Genomic DNA, 22233 nt, shown 5'->3' on the forward strand with positions numbered 1-22233 from the left:
TTAAGAAGGTCATACCAGTGACTTTTACTTAGGGCTTCAATAAGAAATCATGATATATGCTAAAATTTCTAATAAATGAAAGGAAGCTGTGGATTTAACATGTGTATTTTTTCATAGGCCTTCAGGTATTACGTAAAAGGAAGTCCAGTGGTGTCATTACTAGTATGATTGCTTGTATTGCTTGAATTGTATTGTTGTACAGTAACACAAGTGACATGACTCCCTGGGACAGATACATTTTAAATAAAATAATCATATTCATTTGATATTTTGCATTTAACCCATTCGTGCTGGATGCTGCATGACGCAACATTGACCCTCCCGCTGGATGCTGCGTAGCGCAACATTGACCCTCCCGCTGGATGCTGCGTAGCGCAGCATGCTTTTTATGTCATGTTTCTAGGTGCTACAGAGGCTTAGATATTACATTTTGGTAGACATTGACAATTTTTAGTATGCTTTCAGAAAACCCTCAGGAAATAAGGTTATTTAGTCTAGAATGCCATAGGATTCTATAGGCGTTTTTAGCAGGCATTTCAGGAGTAAATGGGTTAAATATTGCTTGTATAATTAATGTGATAGCTATGCATGCATTATTGCAGTTTTATTACTATTTCAACATGTCCTCAGAGTTTGGCCCTCAATCTGTATACATGAATGTTGGGACTGGCATTTATGTGGTGCTTGGAATCCTATAAAACCGATTTAAAAAGAAATACTGTCACTTTGATGGCTCAAAAACATGTGATTGTTCAATTAGCATATTGTTTTACTTTGAAATACAAAGAAATTGCAAAAAGGTCTAAATGTTTTTATACTGCCAGGCTACATCAGCAGTAGACGGCAGTGACTTTAACATTATTTACTCACTATAGTTAGTCTATAGAGTCAGAAACTCACCGTGCCTTTCTGCAACACCTCACAGCTGGGATCAGTCTCCTGCGTCCCTCATCTGATGTGTTGTATTTCTTCAGGTCAAACTCATCCAGCACCTCCTCAGACATCAAAAGCATGTGGGCCAGTGCTGAACAGTGGGCAGGGGACAACTTCTGTTTGATGTTCTTTGGTGATGACAGGAATTTCTGAATTTCTTTGTGCATGGAATGATCATTCATTTCAAATAAGCAGTGGAAAAGATTGATGCATCGTTCAGGAGAGAGATCTTCTCTGTTGAGCTTCTTCATGTACTGACATGTTTCCTTGATGCTATTTGAGGTTTTGTGTGTGTGGCTCAGTAGACCTTTCAAAAGTCTCTGATTTCTCTCCAGAGAGATGCCCATAAGGAAACGAAGGAAAAAATCCAAGTGTCCATTCCTGCTCTTCAAAGCCTCATCCACTGCACTCTTGAGCAGCACATGTAGATGATCGTGCGGTTGTAAGCCCGGTTGTAAGCCCAGCTTTGATTGAAGAGATGATACAATTGAGGGGCTGGGATCATGTCTGTGTTTGTTATTGATGAGAAATTTCAGTACTTCAAGGTTCTCAGTCATGTAAGAGTGAAACACATACAGAGCTGCCAGAAACTCCTGGACACTCAGATGCACAAAGCAGTAGACCTTCTTCTGGTGAAACACAGATTCTTCCTTGAAGATCTCGGTGCACATGCCAGAGTACACTGAGGCTTCACTGACATCAATGCCACACTCTTGAAGGTCTTTCTCAGAAAACATCAGCTTTCCATTTTCCAAATTCTTGAAAGCTAATTCTGCCAGCTTCAGTAAAATCTCTCTCTGAGATCCCAGTAGTTTCACTTGATCTACTTCAGTTTCACTCTGATATTTCTGATCCTTCCTGGTTGTCTGGATGAGCAAGAAGCGTATGAACATCTCAGTCAGCGTTTTGGGAATGTCTTTGATATTTTTCCTTTTCATCATCTGCTGAAGAACAGTAGCTGCAATCCAACAGAAGACTGGAATGTGGCACATGATGTGAAGACTCTTGGATGCCTTAATGTGTGAGATGATTCTATTGGCCTGACTCTTATCACTGATTCTCTTCCTGAAGTATTCTTCCTTCTGTGGGTCATTAAATCCTCGTACTTCTGTTATCTGGTCGATATACTGATTAGGAATTTGACTGGCTGCTGCTGGTCGTGAGGTTATCCAGATGAGTGCAGAGGGAAGCAGAGTTCTCTGAATGAGGCTCGTCATCACAACATCCACTGATGATGTTTGTTTTACATCAGACAACTTACTGTTCTGTTCAAGATCCAGAGTCAACCGACTCTCATCCAAACCATCAAAGATGAACACAACCTGACAGTCTTTGTATCTTTCACCATCATTCAGCTCTTTCAGCTCAGGGTGGAAGTCAAGCAGGAGCTTATGAAAACTGTACTGATCACCCCTGGCTAAATTCAGCTCACGGAAAGAAAGGGGAAACATAAAATCTACGTCCTGATTAGCTACCCCATCTATCCAGTCAAGAATGAACTTTTGCACTGAGACTGTTTTTCCAATGCCAGCAACTCCTTTGGTCATCACAGTTCTGATGTGCCTCTCCTGTCCAGGTAAGGGTTTGAAAATGTCATTGCAGTTGATTGGTGTGTCTTCTGTGGTTTGATATCTGGATGCTGACTCTACCTGCCAAACCTCATGTTCCTTATTCACCCCTTCACTCTCTCCCTCTGTGATGTAGAGCTCTGTGTAGAACTTATTGAGGTGTACCTCAGCTCCTGGTTTGATGATGCCTTCAGATATGTTCTCAAACCTCCTCTTCAGACTGGCTTTGTGATTCTTTATAACTCTCCTCAGGTCCTCATCTGTCAAGTCATTTAAAAGTCATAATAAAAGTCAATAATAAAAAGATATTCATATACGCATGAACTCACTGCAAATAGGCCTATATACACAAGCACTAATTAAAAAAATACATAAAAATAGCAATATTTGCAATTGTTCAGTTTGATAACTACGACGGAGTATTAGGGCCACACATGAAGAAAAAAAAATATTTTTGCCATGGCGAGATTAAAGTCGACATGTTGACTTTAAAGTCGACATGTCGAAATTAAACTCGACATTTCGAGAATAAAGTTGAAATGTAATGTCGACTTTAATCTCGACGTGTCGACTTTAAAGTCGACATGCTGACATTAAACTCGCAATAGCCCCTACTGTTTAAACATAGCCTACACAGTTTAAGCTATGTAGCCTACACTAATACACAATATGTAAAAATGGGCAAATAGGTGTTATTTCAGATAGATTGCTAGATTGCAGATATTCAGATAGATTGCGTCTTGTCTGTTAACTACTCATTGCCGTCATCGTGAAGTGCTGCCTCGCGGTTATGGAAATACCATGCACTATGCCATTTAGGCTAAATAGCTAGAAAAATATATGTATCCAATGATATAATGTTTCTATACAAAATGTTATTTCACTCTGTTTTACGTGGGTAAGGCCACTGCACATCCAAATAACTGCCCTTCATGACCCACAGGCCGTCACTCTCCATAGGATAACATGGCAAAACTCATTTTTCTAAAACTGCTTTTCCATGTCTCCCCTGCAATACGTAGCCTATAGAAGGCTAGAAACACAGGTATAGCCTAAGCATATATACTATTTTGATCCCGGGAAAGAATATGTGTGCATGCACTTTATTTATGCACTAGGCTATGTGTGCATATGTGTGCATGTAGGCTACTAGCCTACATGGGGTGGTCGGGAGGACAGCTTCATTCGTCCCTCCATAGACATTCAGCAATAGGCTGTTTTGCATCCATTACAAACAAGCAACGTAAAAATTCTAGGATTGGGGAGAGCGCCTAGTATGCAGTTGAACCTTTAGATGAAAAACACTCTTTAATAATAGGCCTACAATAAATAAATAAACCGCTAATGACGTTAAAGGTTACTTTTGACCATCGCATTTATCGCCTGTAACTCCGTGATAGGACCTACTGTAACAGCAAAGTAGCCTATTTGGCTGAGCAACGTAGGTTAATATGTTCTATGTTTTGTCCACATGATATAGTCCTATGTCTAATCATTGTTGCACTCGAACACTCTGAATCATTGTTGCACTAGTTGCATTGTTTCATTCGTCCTCCCTTTCAATCGTCTCGAGCGGTCGTTCTCTCTCCAAACTAACTTTATTCTCAAAATGTTGAGTTTAATGTCGACACGTCGAGATTAAAATCGACATGATATTTCAACTTTATTCTCGAAATGTTGAGTTTAATGTCGACATGGCGACATTAAAGTCGATACGTCGAGATTAAAGTCGATCTTACATTTCAATTTTTTTCTCGAAAAGTCGAGTTTAATGTCGACATGGCGACTTTAAAATCGACATGTCGAGTTTAATCTCGTCATGGCAAAAACATTTTTTCCTTCATCTGTGGCCCTAATACTCCGTCGTAGATAACACTATTTTATTTCTGAGAAAACCAGATAAAATGAATACAAATTTTAAAAAGCCAACATGTATACTCACCTAGTTCCCGCTTTCTGCCTGGTGTATGTTCAGTGTACAGATGTTTTCTGCTGTTGATCAGGCTTGTGTGTTCACCCTGTGTGCTCATTTCCGTGTGTTCATCCAGAGGAGGATGTACAGGTTGGGTTCTGCATGTCTTTCCACACTGGGGACAGGCTTGGTCTCCTGGTAGTCCAGACTGCTCCCAGTAGCTGCTGATGCACTGCCTGCAGAAACTGTGTCCACAGGTGGTGATGACTGGGTCCCTCAGTACTTGCTCACACACTCCACACCTGGACTGATCCTGGATCAGATCAGCACTTAATCTGCAGGAACATCAGACAAAAATACATGTACTAATTGTTCCGCAGACACTCTATTCAATTGTGTAATTCTGATTAAAATGTGTAATATGAACCTTTATTCTATTCTGAAAACAGATACAATGTCTAAATCTGAACTTCTATCTGTTTTCAAAAGACAGAAGGTCCATACCACTACTAAGTTTGAATAATACATTTGATTTGGAATTTCACCCAACTAATTTGTGGAAATGTGATTACCGTAAAACTCCAAATAATAGCCCGGGCTTTTATTTTCCCAAATCGCCAAACTGCACAGGCTAGTATTAGAGACAGGCGTCTATATGAGACAGGCCTTTAATTCCCTTTACACAAAACTTTTCCTCTGCAAAGATGGAAAATATTATCGAATTAATTATTTCATCTTATGTCTACCTATATGACTAGGCTATCTGATGACAATTACGGATCATCATTCATTTAGTGTTGAGATTTTGTTCATTGTGAGATACAGTAAGATCCAAATAGCTGGATAGCCAGAACAGATGAAACACGTTTTAATTAAACGTAATCTACAAAGAGATCGTATCACACTGAAAGCTCATATTTTGTCACTAGCAAATAGCCTATATCTGTCCTTTGTCAAATACAGTTGCATTATCAGCCCTGACCAAAACTGTTCAGGAATTATTTATGCAAAAGTGGAATGTGCTTAATGTTTCATTCTCCCTCCTTTTCGGCACGAATGAAACAGCATGAGAGAGCATGAACCATATTGTTTCTCCCGTTTTGTATTTGCCAAATTTGACAACAGTCTACATTCAAATCATAGCCTACTTACAGGCTCGCAGGAACATATTTTTGACCAGGGGTGCTGAATAACAAAATAATCATGGATGTCCGACAATTTCTCCCCCAGCATATGATTCGAATTTAGACAGCTAAATACGCCATTTCACCGCCGTGTATGAGTAGGTCTAAGAGTGATAAGTTTTATAATGTCCTGGGCAGCCACATTCCACTGCAACTATGCGCAGCACTTGCCACTCCGACTCATCAATAAAAACTGCGCGCACACAGCAGTCCCATAGAAGCGCACTTGACTTTACATCATTAACCTATTTCAGTAGGTTATATAGCCAGAGAATGTCCGTAAACGGTAGGGTTGGGTATCGTTTTAATTTGAACGATTCCGATTCCAATTCCGATTCCTTATTTCGATTCCGGTACCTAACGATTCTCGATTCCGATTTTTTTTAAAGGCAGGGTCAAAAAAAGTTTAGGATATTTTAAATGAGCTAGCTAACCAACGGTCTTTCTCAGGGTATCTGCACATTTTCCAAGTGCAAATTTAAAGACTTTTAAGACCTTTTCAAGAGATCTAAATGAAAATTAAGACTATACCACGGCAAAAAGATATATATGACTGTTGCAATAGTTTTTTTTTCCTACTAATTTTAACCCCCACCCCATTTTGGATGTCTAGAACTTACCAAATATATTTTGGCGAAAGAAAATAATTGTGTGTGAATTACCTTCACAGCTATAAATGCCCAATTTTAGGGTCTGGACTGCTTGCTTTTGAAGCTGGCTGTACATATTTGGTTTTGCTTACAGCTGAGGCTGTTCTTCACCTGTGTCTGTAGTAGCCTAGGGCTACTTGCCAAAGACATGTGCACTGGACTAGATTCCCTTCAATATTTTTTTCAAAGTTAACTAAGCTATTTACATATTTTAATAAGCCTACTTTATATAATTTACTATATGCATCTATTGTCCAATATGCAGCACAGCAAATTAAAGTTAATCCACTACTTTACATTTTGCATACCAGTTGTATCTAAACCAACCAAAGCTTGACTGAAACATTGTAAAACCATTGACTTGTTTTAAATTAATTAAGAGACAGATCCTCTTCGCATGATCCTGCTGAAAACTGCTGGTTTCATCTCAAGCACGCACGTATTATGAACGCACGTATTTTTTTATGTAGCAGTCGCCGACATTCAAAACATATGCGGTTACATTTCACAACTTTTGCGAAGTAGGCCTAGCCTACTGGGAAACGCTGGCAAGCAAGCTGCTGGCAGATATTACAGGTAGGCTATTATAACTTAGACAGATATTTTCTTCCCTAGGCTAGGCCAGCAACACACGCTGGAAAGATGCAAACAGATCAACTTAACATATACAGTATTTCCTCCTGATTGCGAAGCACTGCATATAATTTCACCAGCAGTCTTCGCGTCCATAGCTTGTGAAACGATGCTGCGTATGAGCAAAGACTTTAGATGCCAAGCGCAACTCCAAAAAGGAGAACAAATGAACGTCCGGCTTGAGGCTGTGCCGGACGCCGGACAGCAGGGCTTTTAAAATCCATATGTCCGGCCTAAATTCGAACATATGTCCAAACCTATCGCTAACTGGCTTACCAACTCTTTCTCCCGCTCATTCTAGTAGGCTCCCTCATTCCACGTAGGATACCTGTCTATCTCTCAGGCCTCAGCTACACCACGAAAACGCCGAGCATATTATTTTGTACATAGGCCTACTGTATTATTACCGTTTTCACACCTTTAACCAAACCCGTGAAAAACATCTTCACTCTGCAACCACTACACTTCCTCCCGTAGCCTAATAGCCTATCACTTATACAATTGCGTTTTAAGTACACGAAACTGGATGGAGACATCACTCGCTCTCTTGCACTCGCTGGCGGTCCCATACGCACATTTAATACCTCTCTTTCGAAAATTCAGTTGTATTTAAGACTTTTTAAGGATCCGCGGGAATCCTGCTTTCTGAATGAAATAGTCTGACATTCTCCATGAATTTTAATTCTATGAACTATGCGCTTCTTCGTTGGTGTTCAGCCGTTTCTTCTTCCAGTCGGCGGACTGGGAATCGAAACTAGGAATCGAAATTTAAACTTTTGAACGATTCCGGGAAAATCGCAAAGATAGTCCCGGTTCCAACCAATACTCGATATTCGATACCCAAGCCTAGTAAACGGGCTCTGATATAGCCTAGTCTAAGGTAAATTCCTTTTCTGACTTCTTTCTCTTTATCGCCATGGCATTTAGAATAAAGAATAACGTTCGCGAACCGTTCTGGTTTTGTTGCCAGCATAAAAACAAGCTTACCATCGGCCTATCCGCAAATTTTAAACACAAGGGATGAATTGAACGATGACGAAGTCGGACATATAGGCATAGTTCATATTGGGAAAAAAAGTTATACAATTTGGAACTCTAGCTTTTCCCCACCGCAGTCTTTTAATGCCATCTAATCATAACGTGCGCAGTCTGCGCCATACTTAAGCCCAAATCACACCCAAGATTCGCAACGAGATGAGCAGCAACTTCATGCAACATTCTAAAACCTTGCAACTGTGACCAGACATGTGAATGCTTTGCGACGGCTTGTAATGACGTGCAACATCTAATTCACACTGCTGTAACCTCCTTTCTGTAACGGTTTCGTGTCATTGCGAATCTTTAAACAGACGATCTGACGGGAAGAATATTTAGAAGATTAAATACAACCCGAAACTAAAAAACAGACCAGGCCTCTACTGGAGACCGGCCTTTAACCCAAACCTGTAGCCACGCCAGGCGTTTAAAAGAGACAGGCGTCTCTTAGGGACTCGGCAATTATTTGAAGTTTTACGGTATACTAATTTAATTTGTACATATATTTTAATTATTAAACATTAATTACAGTCACGCTCAAATCCTGTTAGGACATAGTGTAATGCACTCTTAGAATCAGTGTCTACAATCTATAATGCACTCTCAGAATCAGTGTCTACAATCTATTATGCACTCATAGAATCAGTGTATAATCTATATCTATAATCAATCTAATCGAATCAATCTATAATCAGAACTGACAAACACTATGATAGATAGATAGAGATAGATAGATAGATAGATAGATACTTTATTGATCCCCAAGGGAAAATTCAAGCCAAGGGGAAATTCAAGATGGCCAGTCATTAAACTTTTAAAATTGTTCTTCCACAAGTTGACATAATAAAACAACACACTATATCCATTCCACAGCTGTTTTACAAGGGGCTAAATACCTCATGGTTATTCATGAATGGGTCCCTCAGTACCTGCACACACACTCTACACCTGGACTGATTCTGGGTGAAGATGTATCAGACACAGAACACTAATTGCTCCTCAGATAATCTACTGATTAAAAATGTCTAATATGGACCTTTTATTATATTCTGAAAACAAATACAAGCCAAACCGCAGAAAGTGAACGTAGCAGATCTACGTGCTATTTATCAAACTGGTAGCTCATCTGGTAATTAGCGCCTTTCTCCGCCCCCTACCAGAATTTTCGTTCACAACTGAACGGCATACTTCAATCAGAAGTGCAGTTGAGTGAAGGTAACTGATGACAACATTAAAAGGAATCAAACATTTAGGTGATCATGAAATAATACAATATATGATAAGATGTCAACAAACAGAGATAATGAAGAGCAGTAGTTCTACTCAAACTACTTGTGTACATAGGCTATGGAAGATTGGTCAAATCTAGCAAGTAGGAAAGTTTAAGTGGATGACATGAAATTGAAAATAAGACATTCGAAAGGCCAACGAAAGTTAAGATTGTTTTAGATAGTGCAAAGATGCAAAACAGGTGCTCTGAATACTAATTCTGTTATCTTTGAAAGTTCCTCTTATTGATACATTTAACGGCAATTTGGATTAACACCTGCTTTTACCAGGTGGAAATATTTCACTGCAAAAACAGACGTGCCATTCTGCCATTCTCAGCTCTGGTTACAGGCAGTCTGCGCTTTTTCCTCCCTGTTTGTCATGTATTTTACATGCACATTGCAAATCAAATACGCCTGAAGTGGGTGCAAAAGCATTAGTACACCTGGCCCTCAGTGTTTACAATCTATAATGCACTCTTAGAATCAGTGTCTACGATCTATATTGCATTTGTAGAATCAGAGCATAATCTATAACCAATCTAATCTAATCAATTAATAATCTATAATCATAACTGACAAACACTATTGCCAGTCATTAAACGTTTAAAATTGTGCCTCTGCTAGTTGACATTATAAACCAATAAATACACTCTATATCCATTACCCAATTGATTTACAGTGGGCAGTGCTTCGACTTGGCCAGCTTCCCTCGTGGTCCACGCGCGGGATCACGCGGTATCACGCAACTTTAATTTGTATTTTTCCTGTGACGCTGCAACGACGCTGCAACAACCCAAACAACCGGCAGATGTCTCAAGTGAGCAGGGTGTCTCGTAAAAAGAAATGGAGCCTGGAAAACCCTACACAGACTTCACTACAGACTTTAGCAGACTGGTTTAGAAATAATTTAATAGCCAGAAATATGCCTGCCCTGCCCTAATAAAGAAATATTTGGTTAACTGCGAGTGAATCCCATTTGCAGCTGTAGAAGAAACGCAGGACAAATTAAACATTCTGGTTTTCTCAACGGAGTGAAACGATGATAGACAGACATCATTTGGACAAAATATAGAGCATATTAACCTCCGTTGCTCAGTCAAATGTCTTCCTGTTACGTCCTGTTATCACAGAGTTACAGGCGATAAACGATTTTTGATGGTCACAAGTTTACTTCATTAGCGTTTATGTTTTTGATTATTAAAGAGTGTTTCATTGAAAGGTTTGACTTTGTGCTTATTCAGTAGAGCATTTAGTGCTCTCCCCAATCCCAGACGTTCACATTGCATGTTTGTTTGTAATGGATGCAACCGCGAGATACACGCTTGTCATAGGCGCCGATACTGTGGGTGCTCCGTCGCTCGAGCACCCACGGAAAACATCGAGCACCCACGTGTGCCAGCTTACAGTCCCGGCTAAATTTACATTAATTTAAAATCAAACATCGCAGTTGATGTTAAATTCAGCATCTCTCATAATGTGATTGGCTATGTTGCTGTCAATCCCTTACTCCATATACTAACCACCAATGAGAGCGTCTCTCGTATGAAAATTCCTGACACTTCCCACCTGAAGAATTAACGCAAGGCTTTGTCGGGTCTTCAGCCCCGAATGTTTAAAATGTATATAGCCCTGAATATCATTTTAAAAGTAGTCTGACAAAGCTTATTGTTTTGTGACACAGCTAAGCACTGGTACCTCATAGAACGTCTATAACATAGCCTAGGTGGTCGCAACTCACAAAAGTAAAGCAGAAAGAACTCACACAAATCTAGCTTACAACACGCAGACAGCTTCATGCGCAGGGGAGAGAGAGCGCGCACACAGTTGGCTTCTGATGGTATCTTGCTAATTCTTGCTAATTCACTGAAGAAAGCAGTGTTTCCCATACATTGACTAATCTGTGGCGGGGCGCCACACAATAAAAATCGGCCGCCACATATAAATATTTTATGTTTAATTTAATGTAATTTAATTTAAATTAAATATAAGATCAAATCCTTGCATTGCCATTGAGCTGCGCTTTTTAAGCACGCAGCCTTTCCTTGCCCCGCCCCGCTCTCTCTCGTAGCCCGCTGCCCCTCCTCTGCATGTGCATTTAACAAAATATTCACGATTGTTAAAGGATTGTTGTTGCCACATAGAAGCATTGCATAGAAGACGTCTGGCTAAATTGCTATTAAATCTGCTTAGCATCATGACCATGCTGCGCAAATTTGTTCAAAACTGCTGCATTGAAGTTAACTCTGCTAAGATCTTATCACAACATAGGCTACATTGAAGAGACTAAACTAAGTTAAGTTATGCAATCAAGCAGTATCTCAAAGCTAACGTTAGAATAGGCTACTGTTTGGATGTCGAATTTAGCATGCTTAGCCTACTTACAGCTGCTTGTCAATTCGTTGAAGGGCTCATTTTATTGACTCTGAATGTTTGCAAAATCCCGATGTAAATGGAAGTGAAAAAGTGTTTTCCAAGTGCTTGTCCCAAGGAGAAGTACGAACCTTTATTTGAACTATTTAGAAAACGTTATGAATTGCATCCACACATCAGCAGCCTTTAAACTGTGTTACAATTGCAATTTGCAAGGGTTCCCTCACGAACGTCTTGTGTCTCAATTAGACCTATACACTACCAAGACGACGCCCCCCCCCCCCCTTGTCCAAGTCAGCTACCGCCACAAATTGAATCCAATTCTGTGGGAAACACTGAGAAAGTCTTATGATTATGGATAGAAAGAACATTCTGAAAAGGAAAGGAGTAAGGCAATGAGGAGCAATGCTATAGTGGAATACTCATGTTGCTGTATCAGCAGATGAGAAGGACCTGAGAGTGCCACTGACGACATGACTGCCTCATAGGCTCACAGGTTGGTGAAGGAGAAAGCTGAGCTGATCTAGCTGAGCCCAGTGACTATGCTTTTGTGAGAAGGCACACCATTCATAGGCCTAAGAATATCGCTGGCAGACCTTTACAAAAAATATGATACCATACACACCTTTTACACCAGTGTAGGATATGGCAAAGTTTGAGAACCACTGCCTCTACTTACTGTCGGCTAATGTGCACTTCTGGATGGATAGGCTATATCTCGTTTTTTTAACGGCGTGATGTCAACACAAAATATAATTTCTGTTTATAAAAACAAAGGAAAGTGTTTTTCCTTTTAGTTTGGGTTAACGCAATTAACCTTTTGAGTTACGTAAACTGTTCAGGAGTCAAACGACGGATGTAATTTAGGCGTAGGGCCTAGTGTAGGTGACTGAAAGTGCACAAAAAGTATGCAACATATGCATACTTTGCTATTGTTTCAACCAGCCTGTTGTCCATAGCCTGTCAAGAGAGGAACGGAACGGAACGATTTTAAGGCTATTTCGCATAGGCTACTCAATGGTGCTATTTCACACACATTATAGCGACCCCCACTCACCGGGGTTAGGTGGAAGGTGTTAATAGACGATTGGCGTAGCCTACAGTGGACTAGGGCTGTCAAAATTGCTAAAAAATGACGTTCGAATATCCCCTCTAAAATAAACACATGTATTCGAATATATTGGAATATCTAGGCCAGCCATCACCAAATGGCGGACCGCGGTCCGAATCCGGACCGTGACGTGATCCTATCCGGACCCAGACCATAATAGCCTAATTTAGATTTTCACGTAAGATTTCAAAGCTGCGCTAAATGTTTCGTTGGTTAGGATAACAGCATTTACTTCAGGAGCTTCAGCAACCATCATTTCGCTTGCTGCTACTCAGCCAGTGAAATCTGTGAATTCTGATGAAGTCGAGTCAGTGAGTAGCCTACTATGGAGAAGAGACTGATAGCCTGAAACGAGCGAGGAGAGTAGACGGCCGAGAAACAATCAGATGGATATCTAAGTTAACGATAAGTAAGTTATTTTCAAAAGTTATGCTCAAAGAGGAGAAAGCTAGACAGCGAGAACAGAGCTGTATATAACGATACGGGGCAATACCACGCAAAACTGTCACGTCCGTAACGCCAACTAAATATGGATGTGACAGTTTTGCGCGGAATTGCCCTGGACCCCTTCTATATATTCTGAGACAGGCGATTTTAAGCGCCAATTTGAAGCACCTCTACTAGACAAAGCATATATTTTAAGCAAGCAGGGTAGGCTAGGCCCATTCAACAGTGAACTGAGACCACAGAATATTTTACGATTTAAGAAGGCAATATGATTGATCCACCACAATCTAGTTAAGCCTACATGCATTCACTGCCCAACAACGTGATATTCCTGGGTTTCCAGGATTTCGGGTCAACATAAAAAAAATAAAATAAAATAAACTTGCTGATTAATGGAATTAAGGAACCAGCTGTGGAATATCCATCCAATTGTCTCAGCTCAATTTTTATTTTAAGTTCACGTTAAGATCTTAAAAATAACCAAGGCTACTCAGTTTTTCTCCCCAATTAGGCTACTCTTATCTTGCTTTATTTCTCCTCATTTCGAATGTTGCCTTTTAGGCTACTTATTTTATTTCACATTAAACATTAGGCCTAGGCCTACAATCTTCTATTTCTTGAATTTCCCCTTGGGGATCAATAAAGTATCTACCTATCTATCTATCTATCTATCTATCTACAACAAGGCTCCATCCATCCTAATATTATACATACATACATATACACAGCCTAAACACGCAAGTTAAACATTATGATGCTCTGGACCTTTGCTTGAGGAAATTTTCCGTAACTGGACCTCGCTGAAGATTAATTGAATACCCCTGATCTAGGCTATATTATTTGCGCATTATGTCAGTGACGCGCATCATGTCATCTGTTTATAACTTTTTGGAAACTTTTGAATTAACTGAAAGAAGATAAATATTTTTCGTTAGTTTTGGAAGTTTATTTTTAGTAGCCTACAATGGCCAGTTCCGACAAAGCCGAAATTACTCTTTTTGAAACAATGAGTGAGCAGGCCTCGCGTTTGTATGGTTATATTGCTTGACAGGGGGGATCCCAAGCAGCTTTCAGCCATAAGGCTACTTTAAAGGAGAAGTTCGGTGTGAAATTGACCTTAGCTGTACTGAAAGATGTTGCCGAGTACTCACATGTGTCCAATAGGAACCTTCGCTCACCCCCTAGCATTCCAAATTACGCCGTTTTTAGCCGAGTAGCTGTGGGGGCATAGCGTAGCCTATGCAACTAAATCGCTATTTTTACACCATTAAAAAGGTTCCAAGTAACTCCACACTGCATTGGTAGACTTCTGAGGGTCTTGGAACCTTTTTAATTGTGTAAAAATAGCGATTTAGCTGAATAGGCTACGCTATGCCCCCCACAGCTACTTGGCTAAAAACGGCGTAATTCGGAATGCTAGGGGGTGAGCGAAGGTGCCTATTGGACACATGTAAGTACTCGGCAACATCTTTCAGTACAGCTAAGGTCAATTTCACACCGAACTTCTCCTTTAAGAACATTTCCTAATTCACCCGTGTGATGAACCTACATTTACATTTTATTTCTATATTGTTGTTTTATTTGTATGATTCTGTATTTTATTTTGTCATAAGGTCATCTATTTGTTTGATTAAGTACATTGCAATAACATAAGAATAAGTACTATAGAGTGGTAAAGATATTATCAATGTTTCATTCTCTCATGCTTTGTCTGCATGGAGAGCAGAGTTTAGAACATAGAAAAGAGTTCATGAACAGGTCAACGAGTTCAGATACAGTTTAATGACTAGTGATCATCTCAGCATGCTTTGTGATTGGTTCTTCTTGATTACACGCGATAGCGCGCAAATTCTGTGAGAACATTCTGGATGAACGTTACTTCGGTGGAATGACACGCAAGCTTCGGATGCACTCCGTTATCGCGAAGGACATAATTGGACCTTATATTGTCTCACTTTTGGATCCCTTTCTTGGCACATATCTCGTGGACTTTCTCGGGAATGGATGCCATATCGTTTGGATGTTTTCCAGGACTTTTGCACCGTCAAACTTTTGGGACAGTGACATAGACACTGCGTGCGTGCGTGTGCGGTAGGCTAGCTGAGATGGCCATGCCTAAAGGACAGTGAGATGAATCACCATGCTACTGTGGTAATGTTAACCTGTTTTGGGGTGATTTGAATGTGAAACTTTTTGTTTAAGACCTAGGCAAAAATTACTGTGATATGGTGAACTGTACATTTATTTTCAATGGGTTTACTGATAAATGATTGAAACGTATCCATGACTCCATGCCTGCATTTGCTGCCATTCTAGTATGTAACACCCGACACTGATATTCAAAATGTTGAAACTATTTCGGCATAGCTAAGCAGTTTAATTAAATGTAATGTTAGTTGTAAACAAACGGGCTACTTGGTGAGGCTTGGCCTCACAGATGCGCTCGTGCCTTAAATGGCAAGAAAATTCTTCACGATATAGGCCTATTAACTGACCGCCCGATTCACGTTGGCTGGGGGGCAGGGGGGGCCATCAGACATTTGTTCCCAAGGGTCTATGAATTGTTAATCCGGCCCTGCCCCCAACAAACACAACTTTCCACCTCTGAGACAGCTTAAAAGAAGTCGAGAGGACTCCTAACTCACTAAGACCTACTTACTGTAGGCTGCGCAAACCAAAGGTATTTTTTTTGGGCAAGCCTGCATTCCAGGCAGGCCTTCTGTTGAAGAATTTTATATAAATCCTGTAATCCTGTAATCCTCCTATCCCCCGCTACCACAGCTGTGGATAGTGTGGCATGCTCACGCCCAACCATTTACGTCTTCAAAAAATAACAACTTGCCAGATATGCTTTCATATCTTTGGGCTTCATTCAGCATTTTGTTCTTCCACTGGAAATTACTCTTCTACATTTGCTGCCTGCTGCATCCTTTCTGTCTGTATTGTTTAGAAAACGTTTGACGTCTTGAGTTAATGCATTAAACATTGTTTGCTGGTAACCCGCCACAAATAGTCTACAGATTCTTGCGTGCGTACATTCTCTATTCTCACCAAAATGTGCCCGTTCTATAGGCTGGCCAAGTGCGTAATTCTGCGGCATAAAGCAGATGTATTTGTTTATTGTACAGAAAAATAAAAATAACCTGTCAAGCAGTCAATTGACTACATTGCAGTCAATAAGTAGGGCAAATTAATATACGAAACCATAACGTGGGTCATAGTTGTCTAAGCCTCTGCTGTGAGGCCAAACCCAAGACGCATTGATATCTGCAATAGAGTTTTTTTTGGGCGAAACAAACTCACAGCCGAACGTTGCAATAAATACATAGACCATCTGGACAAAGTCATCAACAGAGTCATAGCACTGAAGGGATAGGCAACTGGCATGTGATCTCCCCACGGGCCAATGGATGTACAAGTTTTCTCCTGTGCCTACAATATTTAATCCAGTGTTTTGTCAAGTTGCAAAATGCTATTCGTTTTAACACATTTTTATGATAGTATGAAGTACTTTTTGTATAGGCTACTATCTTAATTGCTTTATACTCAATACTTGACCAATGGCTATTGCATCTGTCTATTGAAAGTGAGAATGTGGCAAGTGATCTACTGTATAGGCTTCATAAAATAAAATAAACAGATTGCTAATGGCCTACAGGCTGATCTGGGGTGCGTTTCCCGTACAACTACGGAGGTTAGCTTTTTACTAACACGATGTATCGTTCAACTAACCAACATGTAAGTTACGACTGTTTCCCAAAACTGTCGTACTTACATAGTACTTTGTAAGTTTGGACCATGATAGTTTCCAAACTTCAGTAGTCTGGACTAAGGTGGTTAACCCTCTAACCGCCCATGTCGCAATATTGCGACAAGCGTCATTGCTGAATAAAACAGACGATAGACGCGAGTACAGTGTAAAATCTCATTTGTACTCTTGACCACTAGGCAGACACCCAGAGCTTCGATTCAAGATCAACCTTTTTTTTCAAAGTTTTCAGGAAGCATGTGAAAACACGCGAGAAACACACGAAGAAGACGTGCATTTCCTCCATAACGCGGAAGCGATGCGGGCCATAGTTTTGCACAAATTGAAGCAGAAATACACCAAATGTTGAAAAAAAAATTCACGTGTGATGAAGTCTCGGGTCTTTTATTCATCTATTCTGATTCTAAAGGATAAAATCTGCATTTTGGAGGATATGATCGATCGTCTATTGCCAGTGATAGTCACGGAGCGTCTGTGAATGGAGGTGCGTCATTTGCATCTTTCCGACAGTGTTCACTAAGCATACAATGCATATTTCGACCCTCTGCCCAACATAGCTGTAGGTGCCAGTGGTAATAGTGATGATAGTGTCCGTAATGGACGTGGTATTACACGCGATTACACACGAGAAACACATAAGAAGACGTGCATTTCCTCCATAACACGGAAGCAATGCAGGCCATAGTTTTGCACAAATTGAAGCAGAAATACACCAAATGTTGAAGAAAAAGTTAACAAGTGATGAAGTCTTGGGTCTGTTATTTACCTAGTCTGATTCTGAAGGAGAATATCTGCCTTTTGGAGAATATGAGCGATCATCTAGTCACGCTGCGTCTGTGAATGGAGGTGCGTCATTTGCGTCTTTCCGACAGTGTTCACTAAGCATACCACGCTTATGTCGACCCTCTGCCCAACGTAGCTGAAGGTGCCAGTGGTAAAGGTGATGATAGTGTCCGTAATGGACGTAGTAACAGGGTTCGTACACCTATTCCAAGATCAAATTCAAGCACTTTTCAAGCACTTTCAAGGTCAATTTTCAAGCTTTTCCAGCACTTTACAGCGGTGGCAAATGACATTATACGAATATACTAACTCAAAATGATTTTCACTTAAAAATTTGTCACCTGTCTGGAAGTAGACTTTGCTTGCTATCTAAGAGTCAATATACCAAAAAAAAAAAAAACATAAAAAAATAAAATAAAATAAGAAAATAAAATAATCACCCAACAAATAACTATTCTTTGCTGAATATGTGAACTCAAACTAATGTTAAGGCTGCTCTTTCATGACAGTCAAGACTGATTATGTCTCTTTCTTGCCTACAACGGCATGCAGACAGGCCTACATCTGTTATCATGAGCTACCAACCAGTAGGCTAGCAATGCGGAGATGTGATGTTGGGTGACGTAAAGATGACTGAGTTGTCATATAATTGGATAAATTTAACTTCTTGCCAAAAGGCACGATATGCACATATGCATGGTGTTTTAATGTCTTTCCACTTGTAGGGCCTATAAGCATTAAACCACAAAACTGAGCTGAAGTTTGACATGACCAAGCCAGGATTCAAATACCGAGGTCATGGGTGTTGATGGAAATGTTGCCCCCCGCAAAATACTATGGTGGTCCGGGGGCATGCCCCCAAGGAAGAACATTTTTAAAAATAACCCCTTAAATGATGACTTATGGTGAATATTGCGGAAACTAATAGATACATTTACATAAATATAATTTATACATTATAGCATAAATCACACTTAGAAATACAGCCTATTAGGCATATGGTACATTTATAAAAGAGCAAAGTAGCCTATATATGCCTATGAAAGACTTAACCATAGAGGGCTGTAATGTAAAGGCTATCATGATCATTTTGCCGTATGACGTAGAAACATTTGTTCAGTTTATAACATGTTTTGTTTATAACTTAAACCAACACACTTTTCCACAATATTCTACTTTTTTAGATGCACCTGTATATTTCAAGAGCATTTTCTCCAATTGGTTTTGAGGATATTTATACTGATCTCTGCTCCATCTTTATTTAAGAATGCTCTGCTTCTCCTCATCAGAGTAGTGAATGTTGCATTTATAAATTGCAGGGTCATAGGCTGCGGAGCTTGTACCTTCTGACACAGTGAGTGTCACATCTTGTCTCTCACTCACTTGTGAGGGCCCTTTGCCTATTATTTCCCTCCCTTCTCCTAACTCTTTCTCCTCATTTCCACCTTTCTGCCTGATTTCCCTTCTCCCGTCTCCTGTGTAAATAACTGACCGATAATCAATATCATGCTTAGATAATATCCATATAAATATCTACTATTATCTACTATCTAGGCTACTATCAGTGCAGGTTAGCTAGCTGCAACTCCACTGAATTTCAGCATAACATTTTGAGTAGGCCTTGAAGTCAGCCTTTGTTCAGGTCTGACGATTATTTATTTTGGACAATGGATTTGTGGGTATTGAAGTTTATTTGAGCTGCGTGAGACACTGTGTTGCGTCGTTAGTTAGGACATAGCTCCGCGATAGCAGTCAACTCTACTTTCGTTTTGACATGTCAGAGGTATATCTACAACTACGTGTTGCGTGACGCTGCGTTGATGCAAGGATAATTGTCTTGTTGGCTATTTTTAGTTAATGAATAAAACGAAATTTGAAGAAAGAAAGGTGACCACTATGGTAGATACGGCCATAGACATGACTGGTGCGGTTTTGCATTCACATGCCATAAAGTTTTGTCTCCCTCTTCAACCTAACTTTTTCCTTGTCTTCCAATGATTGGAGCTAAGTAGCCTATTCAATAATATGTTAGCTTTAAAGCAACACCAAAGAGTTTTTTGTACCTTAAAATAATGTTTCCAAAATCGTTTCAGTGGTTCATCAACTCGTAACAGGGTGAACGGCACTTTCTGCATTCGCTTCGCGGCCCTCTATCGGCTATTACCGCACTATGTAAGTTTGCTGCATCGGGTAGCGGATCTGTAGTTCGATGGAATGAGACATGAGAAACTACAAATTTGACTTGCATCTGATGTCGCAATACATCGTACTTTCATAAAATCATGCAACTTATTCTACCTTGTCTGTGGACATTGTTATTTGCAAAGCTGGTGCAGGATAAACAAATAGTGCGAGCGACAGATGAAAAGTTCTTTGGTGTTGCTTTAATGGCGACCTAGCTAGCAATGCATCTGTAAGACCCTAGGCTTACATGATTTCTGTTCAGCAGTCCGAAATAGCTGTTTTCTAACCAACGCTCATTGAAACGGCAACCTCACTTCATGTTGATGGTCATCTCCGACTGTGTGCAGGGGGGCGTTGTCACGCATGAAAACAGACTGGCAGATCAGTCACATAGCCTACGCAGATCGGTGCGCAACCATGAGTTCGAATCTGGGTTAAGATTTTGACAACAATATTCACATCGTTGTTTACCTAAGTTTATCTTTTGTGCAGATCATATTATCAAAATCAGAATCAGCCTTCTTGGCCTGGTTTGCGTAAACTAACAAGGAATCCCCCCCCCCTCCATGAAAATCAAAGGCTATTCTCAACTGACTCGTCAAAAAGTGTGCACCTTATTATTATCAAGAAGTAGGGCAAATGAATTTACAAAACCAAAATGTGGGTCATAGTTGTCTAAGCCTCTATTGCGTAGCCTGTTAAAAATGTTGCCAGATAGTATTAAATTGGCAACAACATTGTTTTCTGCAGAAGCCTACCCAAGGCTACAGATTAATTCTGAACAGTTATTTCTCTACTGGCTCAATTATCACACCACTGTTTTGATTTGCGTAGTTGCGTTACCCCCAACACTGACAATAATGTAGACAGCAAATTTCGATTTCGATTTTCGTTACCACCGTGTAGTCAAGCCTTAAGCCATACCCAAGTAGCCTAAATCGAGGTAATGTTTAATTATGCATGATTTATTTTGTTATTGAATTTGTAGGCTGGGATTCCTCTCAGCAACAATTATGTTTAACCCTTAAGAACGTAGGTTTTATTTAAACCAACGTACTCCACTGGGTGAGTTTTTTGGGCTGCGTCACTAGCGTTCTACACTGACATTCTATAGTCATTATTGGACCGTGGTAAAGTTGGTTTTATATTGGACGTTGGATATTCGACACATTCAAAAAATCTATTTAGCACTGACTATGAGGGTCGAGTTTGTCTCAAACCAACTTTAATGTGTTTGAACAAGGCCTGCCTATATTACACAAAGCTTCTTTTGTCCAAAAACCCATGTTTTGATTTTATGAAATTTTTATGCTGATAAAAAATTTCAATCTATTATGCGGCTTCACCTTTTGACGTATCCATACTAAAACACATCTCCTGAACTCGGCTTACTGCCCTTTCTAGTACACAAAGCTCCTTTTTCCCTAAAACCTACTTTTTGATTTTATACAATTTTTAATGTTAAATGTTTCAAATCTATTATGCGACTTGCCCTTTTGACCTACCCATGTCAAAACTCATCTGGTGAACTCGGATTACTGCTCTATATAGTACACAAAGCTTCTTTTTCCCAAAAACCCATTCTTTGATTTTTATAAATATTTTTAGTAAAAAAAATGCTTATGTGAAATAAAGTTCTAATCTAATATTATCGATGATATTGTATAGCGTATGTAAATACTACGATTGTTTTATGAATGAATGAACTTCGAGATGCCGGTCGCTGTAATGTTTTGCATTGACGGACTATGCACTGCTATTGCGCAAATAAAGCTGTGATTATAATGGGACAAGATAAAGATGTATGCGCATTTCCTGTGTGAGTTTTAATGTCATGAATGACATGAGTTACTCAAAGCTACATAGCTCGTGAATGAACGATGTTTGTTTCCAGCATTCCGTACATTTCGCGGTCATTTTGATTTTCATCTTATCAGTGGCCATGAGATTTGATTAAACACTGAATAACATCATCATTTAATTTAAAAAAATCACTAATTTTGCTTGTTTTATTGTGCTTGGTGTAATGACTGACATTCAGAAATATGGCAATAAATGGCAGTGAAGCTAGCAACATTTGTAGCCTCCAAAATGTCTTCCCAATACTTGCCACTTCCGTGGATTTTGTTATGTATAGCCCGACCACACAATCATAATATAAACTAGATCTGCAAAATGTGGACATAACAAAATGGTAGTGGCAAAGTGATTTGCGAGAGACCATCTTTGACTTTGAGAATGTACAATGTCAGCCCATGTTAGCCAACAAGTGGTAGCCCATTGTTAAGCAGCAATTAGAATACTTATGTAGCAACATTCCAAACACAAAAGTGTGACGGTACGCTTTTACGGATAGTTAACGGCCGTCACACCAGTGTGACGG

The 22233-nt window shown here is 39.8% G+C and overlaps 1 protein-coding gene across 1 annotated transcript in view; it reads right to left on the minus strand.

Annotated features, from left to right (window-relative positions):
- LOC143135273 (NACHT, LRR and PYD domains-containing protein 3-like) overlaps nt 1–22233 on the minus strand; it is a 158221-nt gene that overhangs the window by 52567 nt on the left and 83421 nt on the right. The window contains exons 6-7 of the mRNA XM_076295986.1: nt 4444–4748; nt 901–2761 (exon numbers count right to left, since the gene is read on the minus strand). Of these exons, the coding sequence (XP_076152101.1) occupies nt 901–2761; nt 4444–4748 (2166 nt within the window). The remainder of the gene's footprint in view (nt 1–900; nt 2762–4443; nt 4749–22233) is intronic.

The sequence above is a fragment of the Alosa pseudoharengus genome, unplaced genomic scaffold, assembly GCF_046254945.1.
Source record: "Alosa pseudoharengus isolate Yale_2024_CS ecotype anadromous, Long Island Sound unplaced genomic scaffold, YU_APseudo_1.1 YU_APseudo_1.1_scf_1, whole genome shotgun sequence".
NCBI lineage: Eukaryota > Metazoa > Chordata > Actinopteri > Clupeiformes > Clupeidae > Alosa > Alosa pseudoharengus.